The sequence below is a fragment of the Carassius auratus genome, chromosome 27 (assembly GCF_003368295.1).
Source record: "Carassius auratus strain Wakin chromosome 27, ASM336829v1, whole genome shotgun sequence".
Lineage (NCBI taxonomy): Eukaryota > Metazoa > Chordata > Actinopteri > Cypriniformes > Cyprinidae > Carassius > Carassius auratus.
Genome location: NC_039269.1, coordinates 14,050,751 through 14,068,114, shown reverse-complemented (window position 1 = coordinate 14,068,114; position 17,364 = coordinate 14,050,751). Strand labels below are relative to the sequence as shown.

The 17,364-nt window shown below is 36.2% G+C and overlaps 2 protein-coding genes across 3 annotated transcripts; one reads left to right on the top strand and one right to left on the bottom strand.

Moving 5' to 3' along the window:
• Nucleotides 1-13: 13 nt before the first annotated feature.
• LOC113045577 (protein canopy-1) lies at nt 14-8,751 on the top strand. 2 transcript variants are annotated; one of them, XM_026206009.1, is made up of 7 exons: nt 151-154; nt 253-260; nt 1,358-1,483; nt 3,600-3,715; nt 6,607-6,816; nt 7,453-7,549; nt 8,338-8,751. In XM_026206009.1, the coding sequence occupies exons 3-7, from the start codon at nt 1,384-1,386 to the stop codon at nt 8,376-8,378; spliced, it is 564 nt and encodes a 187-aa protein (XP_026061794.1). In that variant the 5' UTR covers nt 151-154; nt 253-260; nt 1,358-1,383; the 3' UTR covers nt 8,379-8,751. The 2 variants fall into 2 exon arrangements, with proteins under 2 accessions (XP_026061793.1, XP_026061794.1); XM_026206008.1 differs by having other exon boundaries at nt 14-260; nt 1,359-1,483.
• Nucleotides 8,752-12,933: 4,182 nt separating this feature from the next.
• en2b (engrailed homeobox 2b) lies at nt 12,934-16,603 on the bottom strand. Its single transcript, XM_026206007.1, has 2 exons — nt 15,775-16,603; nt 12,934-13,995 (listed from the first exon to the last, which is right to left on the bottom strand). Exons 1-2 carry the CDS (start codon nt 16,241-16,243, stop codon nt 13,679-13,681), a joined length of 786 nt encoding a protein of 261 aa, XP_026061792.1. The 5' UTR covers nt 16,244-16,603; the 3' UTR covers nt 12,934-13,678.
• Nucleotides 16,604-17,364: the final 761 nt, after the last annotated feature.

The window sequence follows — 17,364 nt, the reverse complement described above, 5'->3', positions numbered from 1 at the left end:
ATTTCCATTGGATGTCGCGTCTGTCAGTTCTCAGAGCGGCCAGCAAGGTTGCTGGTCGTGGCAGCACGACAGACCGGCACGTATGTTGTCGTTGCTTTATGTAAAGGAAACGCATTTGTAATTCATTTTTCAGACGGATTGTTGGGAGTTTTGTGTAAGCTATCTTTTACCCTCTTACGCATTAGTAATTTTTTTGTAGCAAAACTTTTAACGTTACCCGTGCCTCACTCACCTCTTGTTGTTCACACGTAGCGTCTCAGGTAAGACATTAAACACTTCGACTGTTCATAATGTTTTAGTTTAATAAACTTAAAACTACAGGTTGACCACTATACCCAAATATATAAGTTTTTTTTTCTTTTTTTCTTTTTTTTTAGTTGCTCATTTACCTGAACAAATGAAACAGGTGGAGCAGGTGCACTAAGTTCCTGAAGAGTGACTTATTCAGGGCGCACTATTAGGTGACGCTTTCTTGTATAGGCTGCATCTATTTAGACGAGTAATTAGTTTAAAATGCATCCTTTCCTTATTTAAGTAACAGATGCATATATTGCGATCAGTCAGTTTTTTGTTATCAGAACATTAGTGTTTAAAGGAAATTTCAAATTACACAGTAGATGGACAATAAGAGTGGTGTTGGTCAATTGGGGGCGCTAGTTCATTCAGAACTTGGTCCCTAAAGTTTTAAAAAAGTTTAACTGAAAGAAGAGCAGCAAAACGTATTATGTATAAAATACACCTGATAAGTACTCAAAATCTTTTGAAGACTTTAAAAGGCTCCCTCTGAGGTGTTTTATAATTTGGTCACTATTCCAACTGGACTTGTGTATTTTTTAAATCTCACTTAAGGAAGATGCAACATACTTTATTCTCTTTACACACTACACACTATTACACACTATTCTGTTGTTATTTATAAGATTTTAAACATGTTGACGCACCCCTAATTGTGTCAATGAAGATTCTTGTTTGCATAAAAAGTTATGCCAACTGAATACTTGTGGCATTTCAGATTTGTCATTCTTAAGACACCATCGGTGTATTATGGTACCATATATTCGTTATTCATTTATCCTATATTTTTGTCCATACATGGCTGTGTGAACGTCGGACACTGTTTTAATATATGCAAAGCCAATACACTCAAACAGTTGAATAACTTGTGGGTGCCAATTTGGATACATTTGTATGATAGCTAAGCATTTGCTTAGATAAGATCTTTTAGACAATTTTACAGTTTGTTCACTCAGACTTGGCTTTCTTGTGTTGGTTACCATTAGCTTTTCGTGATGAATATTCAGCATAGTTGTTCTGTGAGTGTATATAATGGAATAATGCAATTTCAATTACCTTTACAGCATTTTCCTCATTCAGGAGATCAGCATGTCACCGTGGATTAAACAGGTTTGCCTTGTTCTTGCGGCAGTGTTCATGTTGTCCAGTACAACAGAGTCAAAGAAGGATGAAGCATTGTACTGTTCAGGTAACTGGATGTTACATGGAGTTAAATAAATGAATAAGTAATACTCACACAAACACACACAACTGACTTTTCATGTTATAGTAAGTAATGATTGAGCTGGTAATTACATCAACTGTTCAATTTATTTACTAGAAGTGTAATTTTTATCTCTTAATTTTCACTTTCTTTTAAACTGCCACCGGCATGATTTTTAAACATTTTGTAACATCAGTGCAGTTAAAAAGGAGCATGCAAATGAATTAAATGGAAATTTATTCAGAATAATGTAGAAGTTTGATCAAGTGTTTATATGGCTGATATTTTCTACATTAAGTGGCTGGTTAAACAAAGATATTCAAGGACATAATTCGAAATTAAGAATTATTAAGATGTATGTAACGGACACTTTTGATGAATTACTGTTATGACCAACACTTCATGATTATAACTGAGCAGTTTTTCACTTAATTTATCCAGTCATTGTTTGACCTTACTAATTGGATGAGATTTGTTTTTTATTAAATTTATTTCTTCTAGTGCAACGAGTCGTTTCATTCAGGTTAAAATTTTACCCTGACTAAAATGCCCTGTAAACAATGCAAATCCTTCCCTTTGTTTTAGATTTTTTTAATGACATTTTAAATGATATTTTAAAGGTGTTTCTGAGGCAAACAACTGCATTCAGTGGTAACTAATTGTACTTTAAAAAGTATTGTATCATCTTGTATCATTGTATTTCTTAATATCATCATGGAAATATTTGTTTTAAAAATGTTTTTTTTTTTTTTTTTAAGCGGTGTCAGCTTCAGTTTGATATAAAGTACTTGAAGTGAGCGCTAAATAATTGAATGTTTTCATGTTGCTTTAAATTAGATTGGTCATTTGGAATAGTACATGGTCTTTTCTATAATGTTTAAATAAACTTTTTAGAGTTTTATATACATCAACCTTGCAGTATTATTTATTCTGTATTTCAGGTTACTTACAGTTCTTCAAAACAATAAAACTTTACATAAGCATAATTATATTTAAGTGCTATATTGCACTGATAAAGTTTGTGCAAGTTTCACTCATTTTTTCCAAGCATATTTAGATCTTAGTAAAATCTAAGAACTTTTTTTTTTCTAACTGTCATGTCCATGTCTGGACGTATTAGGATATTACACCTTTTTTTTTTCTTTTTCTTTTTTTCTAAACTAAATTTCTTTTTTTATCGTAAATTAAGTTATTCTGAACTAAGAGAAACAAACATGTTTTGTAGGTTATTAATTTTACAGACTAGTTATTTTTATATGAATCATCGCTATAAAAGGCCAACATTAAACCAACATTGAAACTATTTCTACTATCTTGTATGTGAATAGATTTCATTTCTTACTTTCAGAGGATTCCGAAGTTAATTTGAATGGTAAATGTACAATTTAAATGTGTATTCCATTCTGGTCACTTTGACGGACTAAGATTCTTTCCAAAAAGCCCTGTTAGTTTCTATTATGGAATTATATTGCTAGTTTTACAAAATAATAAAACTTGGTGAAACTAATGCTAGGATCAAGCATTTTTGGAGAGTCAAAGGGTGCAAAGCTTGGTTCACATAAATCCCACTTTAAGCTCCACCCAGTTTTGGCAGTTGCCATGGTAATATAGCAAGCATGACTAAGCACCAGTGGACTCAAGATTTTACCAGAAGCATAGCTAGTGCATTTTTTGCCATTGCCATTTTTCAATTAGAAAGTACATGCAGCAATGCAGGTAAAAAAGTTTATACTAATTAGATTTTAGTTCAGATGATATATGCACAAGACATGATTACAAATCTAGGCCTGATCAGTAATTGCGCAAGTAGGTATATAACATTATCTTACGGGAAATGTATATTTAGCCATATTTATTGCAGTACAATGATAGACCGCTGCAAGGTTATTTATATATATATATAATACACGTTTGCTTCTATTTCCTGCTGGTAGATGTTCTGATTTGTATTTTGTCAATGTGTGTTCATCAAAATAATTTAGAATCTTTTTTTCCCTTTTTTTGTTTACCTTTTTCAACAATAGCTACATTCAATATTTATTTTTTAAAATGATTAAATCGATTGTAACTACTTTATTTTTTTTTCTCCTTTCTTTTCTAGCCTGCATTGCTATTGCAGAGGAGATGAACTATTCAGTCAGTCAAACTGATCCAAAAAAGACGATTCATGTTGGTGGATTCAGACTTAAACCTGATGGAAGTCTTGTGGACAAAAAGGTATGATTCACCGTTACGTGCTCCAGAATCAATTTATAGCATTTATCCTTATCAGTGCATTCACGGTGTCCACTAAAGTAATTTCCTCTTCATCCAGGATGAGTCTGACAGGCAATTTGGGGTTTGTCTCAAGAGCACAACCTTGATGGTGATAAGTTGTGAAAAGTTCATCTGTAGTGAAGCTTTGTTACATTATTAACACAGACTGAAAATATTCTACAGTATACTGATAAGAGCTGAATTCTAAGTTTCAAATTTAAATGGATTTTTATTAAGATGTAATTGAGGATTTCATTTTTCTTGAGATCTGTGTATTTATGTAGAGATTAGGCTAGTTGCATTACATAGCGCTTGAATTTTCCCCTGGTGTTTATAAGCTTGTTCTGTTTACTTGAGTAAAGGGAGCCATTTTTACTGTTTCCTTCTCAGCAGTGGTGTCAATGTGTAAAGGTCAGACCCAATGAACTCTAAGCCCTGACCCCTGGTATCCAGGGACTGTCATTAGGTGCCCGACTCCACTATTGATTAGGGGTTAATCCCCTTTTGATTGTAACTGCTGCCTAATAACAAGTGTTTGTTCAGTTCTGACTCTTCCCCTCCCCTATTAGGTCGTTTAAATTGTGGGTAAAATGTTTGTCATCCTGCAATGCAACAAGAGTAATGCTCTGCCCTTATTGAAAAGAAAAAGAAAAAGCACAAACCTTACAGGTATTGTTAGGGATTGAGAAAGAAACCTGTTAAATCTGTTATGTCTTGCTTCATTGCAGATGAAACAGTTGATTAATGAAGTACTTAATTTTTTGTTTCATGCATCTGTCTTTTTTCTTAATTTGTCATTTATCAGCTCATTGAGGTGAAGTCAGGATTTGGGGTTTTAATTGCATATTATGCTTTAAATTGCGGCTCAGGGAGCTGTAACCAGATTTTGGTCAATATCTAGTTTTTATTTTTCATTGCAGATTGAAAAAAAATGCTATGAATGCAATAGTTTTTCAAGACTGTGTAGCTTGTAACAAGTGTAAAAAAAAAAAGCCACGTCTCTCAAATGCTACTGTGAAGAGCGAAACCGTTTTGTGCTGCACTGAATTCTGTTTCGAATATTTACTTATCGCTCACCATAACAGTGGTGCCGGGAAATGAAGGCCGATCCATGTGGTTCCTGAGTATCCCATTTCTCTTCAGTAATAAGGAAGCAATGCAGGAGCAGTGTAGCAGAACTCGCTCACTCTTCCCTGAGAGTGACTTCACTTAAAAATAAATGCTAATTAAAGCTCGCCAAATCCCTCCCTGTTTCTCTTTTCATACTTGGCTTGGTTCACTTGCCCAGAAGCTGTAGGTGAACCCCTGCGACGCGCCCCATGTTTTTAGCAGATTCACCAAAGATAACCTTCAACAGCTTTGCCGAAAGGTCAGATTGTGTATAAATAATCACTCAACAACTCTCATTTAGATCCAATATCTTATCTGTTTTTTGTGTGTGTGGGTGCACATTTAGACTTTTTAGCCATTTTTTAGGGAATTAAGGCAGCAAAATGAAATGCCCTGTGTCCCAACACTACAATGATGCCTGGCTTTCCAATGGGAATTCAGTGAAGGATGGCATCCCTGAGAAGCCTTTTCTCTGCCTGGGCCGCCTTGCGCCCCCCCCCCCCCCCTTTATTCCTACAGAAATTCTTTATTGACAGCTTCTATTCAAACCCTTCAGACTGTTACGAGGAGGAATTTAATTCCCCACCATTTTCAGGATTGCATGATAAGTGATCTGCAGAGGATGCGGCACACAAGCCATCCTCCATTAGATCCAAAGACGAGATTTTTATTGCTTTTGGACTTTTTTTTTTGCACTGCAGAATCTCTTATTGTTTTCCGGTGGTTAGCACAAAGTCTGCTAAAGTTTTGAAATGAGTTCGGAGTGTAATTGGCGAAGATCTCAAATATGATCATTCAATTCTAATGCAGAGGATGTCATTATACCCACACTGTTTGATATTGATAGGGTTTAAACGTCCTGCACCGATCGCCACCTTCGTTCACTGATTTTCTGGCTCGTAGTTATTCGTATATTGTCTTATCTTGCGGTCCATCGAACCGCATTCAGCTTTTTAATTAAAAGGATGGGGGATGTGTGGATAGGTTGCTGTCCTTCCATGGGACCTTTTATCTTATTTGTGACCAGATGGCAGTGAGCCACGGAAGCCTCTTTATGTCACCGAGCCTCACAAGAGTGGAGGGGGTAGAGACGCCCTCATAATGTAATCAGTAAGACCGGAAGGGTCCATACTGTGTCTGAAAGGGGACAATGGGGTCAGGGATATATCTACATCGCAAGAAAATCCAGCTCATCTGCAACCTGTCCTCTTTCCAATAACCCCCTTGCCCCCAACCCCGCCACCCTTTGACTGGCCTGACAAGGAAGACTTCCTGCTTTGATCACTGGAGGATGGAAGAGATGAGCTGCCCAAGAGAACCAAAGGATGGGACTCCACTGTTTACCCTGCACTTGGCTGCTGTTGACAACTCCCCTCCCCACTGCTTACCCCCCGCTCTCCAGCCTTTTCACTCTCTCCGCCCCCCGTCACCCTTTCCCCTTTCTCCTTCCGGGGGAGGCCAAAGGGGTGGGAGCAGGGTGCACCTTGACCTGTCTAGACACCACAGTGTGTTTTTGTTCTGTTGCCAAGGCAAGGGGATCTACTTTTGCAACTTTGGAGATGCAGGTTAAAAGTCAGCGTCATGGCACAGGGGATGTGTTTAGATGGGAACGGAAGGAAAGGTCATCTAAGTGACCTCAGTGCCCTTCTCCTTTTTTTATTTTTTAAGAAAGGGAGATTCGGTTTTGGTAACTTAGTCAACTAATTTTTCTGTAATTTTATTCTGAATTCTCTTTCTGATAGGTTCCTCTGGCTAGGTCCGAGACTTACTTAAATGAACTTCTGGAAGAAGTTTGCAATAGCATGAGCGATTATGCCCTCTATGAGGACCCGGACACCAAAGAAAAGAGCTACAAGAGATTTGCACCAAGAGGAAATGATGGCGTGAATTTTCCCGATTTCAAAAATTTTAAGTTTGATGGACCAGAGAGTTCCAGTGCCTTGAAGTTTGCTGTGAGTATAAATTTGGATATTTGTCATGGTGTACATTAGTCTTTTTGACAGGCCTGTATACACCTTAAAAAGTGAGTTTGTTTTTTAGAAGCTTTTTTTTTATTTCCACATGATTTTTATGTAGTTTTTTAATCTATGACAGTTGTGTAACTACAAGTTGTCGAACTACAAATCATTAGTTTAATTTTTTATTTATTTATTATTATTAGTTTTATTTCTGAAGGCCTTTGAAACATTTACATTAACTGAGATATTTAATGAATTATCAAAAACTTCCTAAACAAAGTGACATGTTCCTATGGTAATTTTAGATGTATTTTTGTTATTATAATTTTATTTGTTATATGATTGCTGTTTATTTTTCTGTTAAATACAAAGCATGTACTGTAAGCTTTTATATTCGTGTCCGAGTGTTTTGTATGTTTTCTGTACAAGATGGCTGTATTTTTAGACCACAGTAAAATAACTAAATGCCATTTGCCTGTAAGTTGCCTCGTGAACCATTCAAGATGGCAGACTCGCCAATGGTATAGTGCTAAAGATGGCTGCCCGTTACTGTATTTTCACTGATGTGATTGGCCGCTGCTTCTTTCTTATTTACTGTTCATAGAATGCTTTTTAAAATGTCTTTTGCAGTGTGAAAGCATCGTGGAAGAGTTGGAAGATGATATCATCTCCCTCTTCTCCAGTGAGGCAGACCATGTGGCTAAGACGCTGTGCAGTGAAGTATCAGGTATATACATATGAGTGTTAAACCTGTTTACACTCAAAACCTGAACCAAAGTGTTTTCTTGATTTGCTTTGTGCATAAAGTGTTAGTTTTTCTTGCATTTCTTTAGTGCTTTTCTGCATACAAATATTAATGCAGCTTTTAAATTATTGTTTTTTTTTTTACATTATTATTTTAAACCGTCTACAATGGGTTTTTCTGTTTTTATTTTCTACTTTCTGCTTTTTAAAATCAAACTAGCTTTTTCTTTTCGCATTATGCCTCAGACAGTGCAGTGCAGTTTTTACAGGTTACATTTTATGAAATTAAATTCTGCAAACACTGGGAGACTTTAAGCAGAATAGTGTTAATTTTGCTGGAATTCTAGTAAATTTTGACATTGATTACAATATGTAAGTATGTGAAATATTGCTAGCCAAAGAATGTGAAAGTGTACGGAGTATGTGTATAAATTTCAGTTTAATGAACATTAAATACATATGCTGTTAAAGATATATATTTTTTTTAATCTTGTGCTTGACATGTTTAAATCTTAAAGAGACTTGTTTATGCAAGTAGTTGTCTGTAGTAGTAAGTCTAACTAACAAGTGTCTATGATAACAAAATTATAAAGCAAAACAGTCAATGTCAATGTTATTTTCTAAAGTTTTGTGTGTCTGGCAGAAAATAATATTGTACGTTCAGGAATGTAGCAAGAACCCCAGTTAAAAGCTTAGCCTTCTTTTGCATTCAATTTTTTTGTATCAAATGCTTTTGTAATTCTATGCCTTATTGTTTCTTCACATATCCAGGTCATTGTAAGAGCTCCGTTTTCCAGCACACTGAACTTTAGTTCCAGATTAGCGTCTGCAGAAGAACACTCAAATACCCGGACCAAAAATGAAGACATTAAATATTTTCCTAAAGTATGTTATTGTTTAGAATTTTTTCAAAATGTGATTATACACTTTATGAACGTCAAATCATTTTTATTACAACTGCTTCCACTGTTGATTAGTGGGCACACTCTTCTTGTATTACCTTAATACATATATATATATATAATAAACTTGATTTTATTCCGATGACTTGTAATTTAATTTACATGTTTAATTCTTTAGTTCATTTTTACATCAATTTAGTTTCATGGCATTAACTATGGTATTACCAATGTTATTTATGGAACGTTTGACCGTGATAAAAGAAAATAAAATATTTCAAATATAGTGGTTAAATGAGTCATTTGTTTTCATACTTGCCACTTTTTCCTATTCAGAATAATATGTGTGCGGATATGTTAACAGGAATGTAAGATGCAATGGTAAAAATACAGACTTTATTGTCCCAAATCGTTTCACAGCACAGCCTGCTTGTTTCATTCTGATGTCCCATATCTGTCCAAGTCGGGCTTTTGAACATGGCCGCTGGGTAAGCATGATGGCATGCCTTTCGCACCCTTCCCTCACAGCTCCCTCCATGCAGAACTACGCATGCGCTGCAGTGGCGGCAGCACAGGGGCAGGTCCTGTTTTGGGAGAGTAAAGGAGCAGAGACGCCATGATTGCTTAGCTCTGTGAGTTGGTCTGGATATGGGTGTCAGCCAAATCACTGAGGGGGAAAATGACAATACTCACCGCTTTCTCTGATATTGTTGCATTGTTTAACAAGTCCGCTCTCTGTGCGCAGTGGGAAAAATGTTGCATATCACAAGGATATATTCAGGAATCTACATGATGCCGGTTTCTTTTGGGACATGTAATGCCTGGGTGTTTCAGATGATCAGTTGATGTAAATGAGTAAAGGAATAATCACTTCTCTGCTATTTTGAATTAATTTGGTTCGTGTTTTGCCTAAGTTTAATGCATAATCCAAAGAAAAGTTATTTGAAAAGTTTAATTATAGAATGCAATATTATTTATTGAACAAACATCTAACATTCCTTATTTGTGTGTGTGTATATATATATACACACACAAATAAGGAATATATAATAATAATAATATATATATTATTATTATTATTATTATTTTATTTATTTTTTCATGTAGACTAGTAACCTTAGTATTAAATGTCTGCCTTTGCAAGGTTTCTGGTCCCAAAAGTGCTATATCTACCTGAAGAATACTATCATAAGTTCATAGTTATGTAATTGTTGAACTATGCTGTTCTTGTGAGATTTTCAGTTCTCAGGTCACCTTTTTTCATACTAAAGAGAAGTTTGCTGTGCATGTAACCATCCCTTCTCACAAAACCGATTGCTGTTTAGAAAGTTGGTTGTGACTTTACAAAGTATCTTATTTCTATTGTGTTTACCCAGCTTTGTGTTTGTGCTTTGAGCTTAAGTATGACAGATCAAGGGTTCCCAAGGTGCAGTGGGCTGTGACTCAAAACAAAGGGAACTGGACAGCTAAACATCAATTTCCCATTTTATGCTAGCTAGAGCTACTTGTCTGCCCTAGAGTGGAGACATCTTCAATGAACGCAATGCTTTTTTTTCCTTGATCATGTCAGCTGGATGATTAACCGTTTGGTACAATTACCTAATTCACTCAGAAAGGACCTGAAGTTATACACTTTGAAAAAATGTAAGTGAAATTTGATCTCACCCTTAAATTCGCTATAAAGTTCAACCGCTGAGCTGTGGCGTTAACTTGTATTCTAACAAGATTAAAATATATTTGTCCTGGAGATTAGCATACTTAAATCCTTTTTTGCTTTTTCTGAACTGGCAGTGTGCTTTGATCTGTGTTGCGTGGCAAGAGCCTGGCTTTGGCTTGGCCATCCGAGTGCCAAGTGTGAAATTGGTCTGATGTCATCCCCATTCTTCACCCTCTACATCTTTCACTGCCTTAATTATATTTCCGCCACAAAGCCCCAGCTCTTCATTGCATATTCAAGTTTGACTAGGAAGCATTCAAAAACTATAGATAAATGACTCCGCTGGAAAGGAGACAAGATAGGCCTTTCTCTGATACCCAGACGAGGCAGATCAACAACGTTCTGATATGTATTTTCTTTTCTAGAGCGACTGGCCTCGGGAACCCCAGCCATTCAGACTTTGGAAAGAACTGTTTAGGGAGAGGAAAGTATCAGTGAGTGTTATAAGTTCATCAATGGTTAAAAAATGGAAGAATCCAGAATCTCTGAGGTAACCTAGTGTGAGTTACTGGGAACTGGGATGGACATCAAACCTTTTAAGATAGGCTTTTAGAGCTTCATAGTTTGTCTGTCCAGCAACCAGCCAGAAGTTGGCAGTATGACTTCTTGAACAAAATAGTTGAAGCAAGACAGAGAGTTCTTGGGAATCTCTTAGGAATCCCCTCCTACCATTTGAGCTCAACTTCGATTGCAGAAATGTTCTGTTAGTGTATGAAGTGAAACCAATTAATGAGATGCCTTTAAGAACCGTGCTGAATTCCGAGGCGATGAAATGTGGGCGAAGTGAAACGAGCCACCTGCAGCTGTGACAGGAGGCTTTGACCTTCAACGGGGTCTCCCGGCCACAGACTTCATTCAGGAGCCTCGCTGCGCGTCTGAGCGGCAACTGCCTTTTTCTTCCCAGTGAAGCTCGTCAAGTCAGTGACCGTTGGGCGTTACTTCCACATACAAGCCTGGCCAGAATAGAAATGCAGATGAGATTCTCTGGCATTGAGGAACAGGTCAATGCTGGGAATGGTTCTCAGAGATAGCTCGCCTTTTGTGTTGGACCTTTTCAGTTATACGACTTTTCTAGAAATGTTTTCATGGCGTCAGGTAACATTGAAGTAGCCTGTGTGTAAAGTTTCTGCTAAGAGTTACGATTGCAACAATGCAAGCTAAACATATTTTCAAAGTTTAGCTCAATATCGGTAGTATCTCGTTTTTTTTTATTTAAGAGTTAGCCTATTTGCGTAAAATTATGCCTATTTTTACTTTTTAGGCGGATTATGTAAATGTAACTTTTAAGAGGTGATAAGTCGTATTTCTGGTTATTGGGCTACTTGTAAATTAGACGTAGCCTATAGCCTAGTTGAAACAAATGTAACTTTTTTATGCTCGGAATTTTGCATCTATGCTATTAGCAGCATTTGGACTCCCCCAAGTGTTGACAGTTGGACTAAATTTGGCTTTGCAGGTTTTTTTTAGGCCTATTCTTTTTTTCTTTTTCTTTTTGTTGTTGCAACCAAGTCACGTTCGACTCCACATAAACCTTCGGACGAAACCAGATGTGTAGCATGTCCCATAATAAAAGAAAAAATACTTTTGATAGGCTATAGATTGATTTTTACCAAATACACCAGTTTTGTAAACTGGTTGTTGCTGCAGCCCATTCAGGAGTAGGCTATCTGTAAATGTTGTCCTGTTTTTATGTATTCAAACTTTGTTAATTCGAATTTTTCATTTTATATTTGGCTGTACAATATTTGGTGAACTTTTTTTTTTTTTTTTGCGAAAACGTTTATGTTTTCCTCAAATGTTGCACCATGTGTACAGTAAGGTTGTGGCAAAGTTAATTTTATTTGTTCTTTCCAGTTAAATGTGAATCATTTTGACTGCGTAATCACCACTGCATCTCGTTAATTTTAGATAAAGAACCTCGTGCTCTTTGTGACCCGCCTACTTTTAGAAGATGAATTTGATTCAATAAAAAGGACAGTTCACCAAATTAAAGTTATTTTGCCTTTTGTTAATTATGTGCTACTTGCCATTGCCTCTTCTTTCAAGACATTTCAGATTATTTGAAAACATTATTCATTACCTCTGCAAAGTGGTACAATAAATCTGATTGTGTTCCAGTTCTCTTTTGAAACTGTTACACAAATAAACGCTATATACAAACTATCATCTTTTTAATGTTACACTAAATCCTATTGATATATTTTAAACAGAGACTCGGGTAATGATTTAGAGAAAAGTTATAAGACCTGCCCACATGTTTTATCATAAATTAATTAATAAAATTGTCTGTTTACATTGTACGCCTGTAGTGTCGATTATTTATCTTTCAATTGATTTCAGTTCTTTACTTTTCGTCTTTCTACTTAACTTATAACTTTTTTTCTAAATCAATTATATTCATTATTTTTTTTAGAATTATTATGTATATATATATATATATATATATATATATATATATATATATATATATATATATATATATATAATTTTACAAAACCAATTTTTTGGTTTTGTTTTTGCCAATGTTTTGGAGGCAGTGGTGGTGATGCTCTTTTCACAAGATGTATTTTTTTAAGGGGAGAATGCACGACAACTGCAGACTTTATTAAATCATCATTTAAAAAACTAATCTCTTAAATAAAGAGAGTTGCTTTTTTCAGCTGAATTACAATTGTAATTTCATACTGAAGTTTAAAAAAACGTGAGAAAACGAAAATGCATTCAGTAAAATAAATTTAAACCAGATATCCATTTGGAAAAAGAAGATGAGAGAACTTTTATTGTACATTCCCAGCTAAATTCAACAGACAACAACTTAAGTCAAGTATGCATTAGAAGTGTAGTTTTGAGGTTTACTGACTCGTATGCATTCAGATGTCTGATCTGTTTCCTGAAAATGTGAGGATATTGGATGTGTAGCATCCTTGCGGATAGTGTTTTAGACCATAGATATTTTAAATACAATATACTGAATTATTGTAAGCATGATATGATATGTAATGTTGTCTTTTTTAAATACCATGTCTCTCTAACACAACTCCAGGCAATAAAGTAAAACATTCATCCAGTAATAAAATTATGCATGAAAACGAGCAAACATCTAAATCAGATAAAACATTTTTACCATTTATTTTAAATCACAGTCGCCTGAATGCAGCAGGAGAAAATTCTTTGGACTTCAGCATGGATTTAACACGTCCACTTGTGGCTCATCGTCAAGTGTCAATCACAAATCGCCCCCCCTCCCCTTTTTTTCAAATAAAGAAGCGTCCTTTTCTTCGTGCGCTATATCTGAAGTTTCAGTAAGTGTACAGCAGTGATAGCCTACTAATTGAAAAAGTTTTACACCACTGTACACGTAAAGTGTAGGCCTATATATACACATAATATTGCAGAATCAAATGTCATACATATAGTTTTCATCCGTTTAATGCTGGTATTTTGTACACTGGCCCTTGCTTGGAATTATTGCATTTCAGATGTCCTGTCCTTCACGTTAATCACTGTCTGATTTGTCGTCCTTTGTTGCTGTGGCGTGATTGTATAGTCCCTGTGCCATCAGGTGCAACGCAAGCGAGTTTTTGCTCCCCGAAGCTTTTTTAATCTTCGCTCTTTTGTTCTGAAACCAGATTTTGATTTGAGACTCGTTGAGGCCGAGTTCCTGGGCCAGAGCTTGTCTCCTCTGCTCCGTCAGGTAACGGTTATTCTGGAACTCGTTCTTGAGTCTCTGGAGTTGCTCGGCTGTGAAGGCTGTTCTTGGACGCTTGTCTTCCTTGCTTGGATTGCTCTTCTTTGGTTTGCGCGATCTCGGTCCTGCATTTCAGAAAGTAATGAAAGAGATTACAGTTTGCTCGTGCCGTCAATGCACCTAGCCAAATCAGTAGTCCATTTGCAATATAGTTGCTTAACAGGCTAATATCACTATTACAAAATAATACAAATGTAATCGATAATGCTGTTTTAAAAACAGTGTTATTTGGGGATACTCGAATCAAGGATTGTTTCAGATCAAATGTTGCAGGGGGTCTGTTCTTGTTTTGGCTATGGATGCATAGTGTAGTGGTGGTGATGGGGGTGGGGGTGACTGCCAGAAAGGGAGGGGTGAAAGAGGCTTCCCCTCTTTCTGTTACCATAGGAACTACATTTATAAGAGAACGTTTTTGTAAACTTCCTCTAAGAGTAGCACCTGTCGTTCAGTGCTAGTATACGTACCCACTGCATATTCTATTTTTAGTTAATTCTTAGGGAGCCTACTCCAGTGCACCCAAGGGTTCCGCGTGCTCTGAATGCTGACAATAGATTGATCGGCAGCCTATGAGATGAACCCTTGCTCGCACCCTATTTTTACACCTTTTATTTAGCTTAAGCTGAGTATGATTTCGATTGTAGACTGTTATAATAACACTATTAATATTTTCACGGTGTGTAATCGAAAAATCAATTTAAGGGACCAATAAACGTGCTCACATCAAGGGGGTAGGCTATCTTTCAAGTTGGTGTGACCTTTCCAAATATTCATCCCTATAGGCTAGCTAACAATGTAGAGTGCTTTATAGTATAAAAACTTTGGTAAATTTATGTTCATTTAATGCATATTCGAAATTGGTTTAAGATGTTTTCGCAAGATTTTGAAGAATATATTAATCAGAAGTTTCGTCGTGACAAAACAAAAACAAAAAACTTGCCTTGCCACTTTTTCGGAAGGCCTTTTTTGTGCGCAATTTGAACTTCATTTGAAATTAGTTCATTTGAAATGCTGAAATATTGTCTAAAATTGTCCTGTTTTTTATCTATCGAATGCCGGTAAGTGCAGGAATATAATATTTATTTCAGAAGCTAGTTTTGAAGAGATCTGATTTAGCATTTAGCTTCTGTGGTGCGTCCAACTCCATTGTCAAAAATATGCTAATTAAATATCAACAAAGACATCGAAGTAACAATGGCGCAAAACTACCCGTTCCTTTTTAGAAAATAAAGGCAAAAATGTACCATAATTACCATTCATAACATTGTAACATTTTTATCAATTCTTCCTTTTCCTCACAACTTAAGAAATGCCAAATCAGACATAAACGAAGGATCAAACTGCATCGTATACGAAACATAGTTTTTGGGGGGGTTCTAATTGCATAATAGGCTACTACGCCTCTAAAATTATATATAATAATAATAATCATAATTCTGATTATTATTATGGTCGAAACAATATTAAAAACAAGACAATTAAAAAAAACAACACTAAAAATGATTATTATACATGTAGTCTATCATACAGCAGCAGTAGACTATTTTATATAGGCTATTGAAATATTTGTAAATATTAGATTTAAATGAATAATAATAATGATTAAATCTCCTTAGTTATTCCTTTTAATTTAAGAGGACTTACTCCATAAAAGAAAACTCCCTGACTCTTGGCGGGCCGTTTTACATTCATGAAGAACATTTGTTCTTCGTGCCCCCTTTCCATCGACAAATTTCTGTAGTTTAGTGTTTTATTTGTTCACATTCGAGTCAAAACACGTGCACACTTTTATAACAGGTGATATCTGAGTATATACATTGAACTTTGAAGAGAAAATAAATTCTTACCTGATGAAGGTCTGTCTGAATATCTTGTGCAATATACCCAAGCCGGCCAAAGCATTGGTTTGTTCGACTGCGCAGCGCTACTTTGCGAGCAATCCGAGTCTGAGCTTAAACACTGATCTCCGGTCTCTGCACGGGGTTTCAGAGGTGCGTCCGCGGTAATATCAGTTTTTTTAGACGCACTCACTGGGTGAGGGCTCGAGGGTCCTTCCCCTGACACTGGAGCTACCTGCCCAGAGCCGGGAGCCGATGGACAGCGGTTCTCTCTTTCAACTATATTAATTTCGTCGCGCCTGGTTCCTTCTTTCCTGCGACCAAAGTCTGGTCTCAAAATGTTGTCGATGTAAAAGTTGGTGATTCTGTGAGGGAGTAGGTTTCCAGGAGCCTGCAACAGGGGTAGAATAGCCCTATTGGACTCATCGCCCGAGTCCTGGCGCTCCACATCTCTGTTACTACGATCATTTTCTTCCATAGTGAAACTCTCCAAATGTTCTTTTTAACCCCTTTCTCTCTCGCGCACACACGTATGTATGCGTTCCAGTTTTTGTGGTATATTTTCCTTATTTCTTAGCTTTACTGCAAAGAGAAACAAGCAGGAAAAAAGGACAACTCCTTTTTTTCTGATTCTTTTGTCGGTTAAAAACGACGAAACCGCCTTGTGTGCATAGAAAGAAAAAACATAGTTTTAGAAATTAATTCCACAGTGTGCCCCTTGCAATTGTCTTTGTATTTACTTTGTAAAACATACAGGTAAATTAAATCTGTGCGGTATCAAAGCAGTAGACCTGCTCTAGTAAATAAGGAAACGCAAACTGGCTCTGGAATACTTTCACTACGGATTTTTGTTCTTATTTTTAATACGAGTCCCCCGGGTGACGTCGCAGTCCGGTCTCCTAGACACGTGCCTTTGACCAATAGATGGAGGCGAAATTTTATCACATGACCCAGTGACTCTCGAGTAAATGACAGCACCCAACCTCGCCTTATTTTTCAATACTTAAAGCGATAGTACTCTATTAGCTTAAGTGTTCAGCATCCCAAGATTTTGCCTTTCAAATTACTAACTAGGCTTCCTGAAAACATGAACACATTATTTGCCAAACACATTGGCTATTTTTCCGTATGTGGAACCACTGTCTTTTTGAGTAGACTCGTAAAACTAAATCGTTTATAAATCGCAATGGGGGAGGGCGTGTGTTCATTTTTACACGTAATTCGTTGGTGTCATCACACTGTCCAATTTCGTAGTCTTCTTATTTCACAGTAAGCATTGCTGTGCTATTTTCCTTTTTCTTTTTTTTCTTTTTTTTTTTAAGGTAAAATCAATAATGTAACTATTCAAGCATTGTATTTAGGCCTGCATAAAATAATGAACTAACTAATTACGCACAGCAACTCTCCATGGATCATCACTCAAAACAATGGTTTCATTTTCATGTCAGTTTTTAATGTTTTACATGTATTACGTTGATCGTTATAGGAATAATATAGGCTAAAACAAACCACCATCATTTGGAATGCTAGTAGCCTAGGCTATGCAGTAGCCCTGTTGGTCTGGCTTAATTGTGTTGTGAAGTGAATATAGCATGCCTG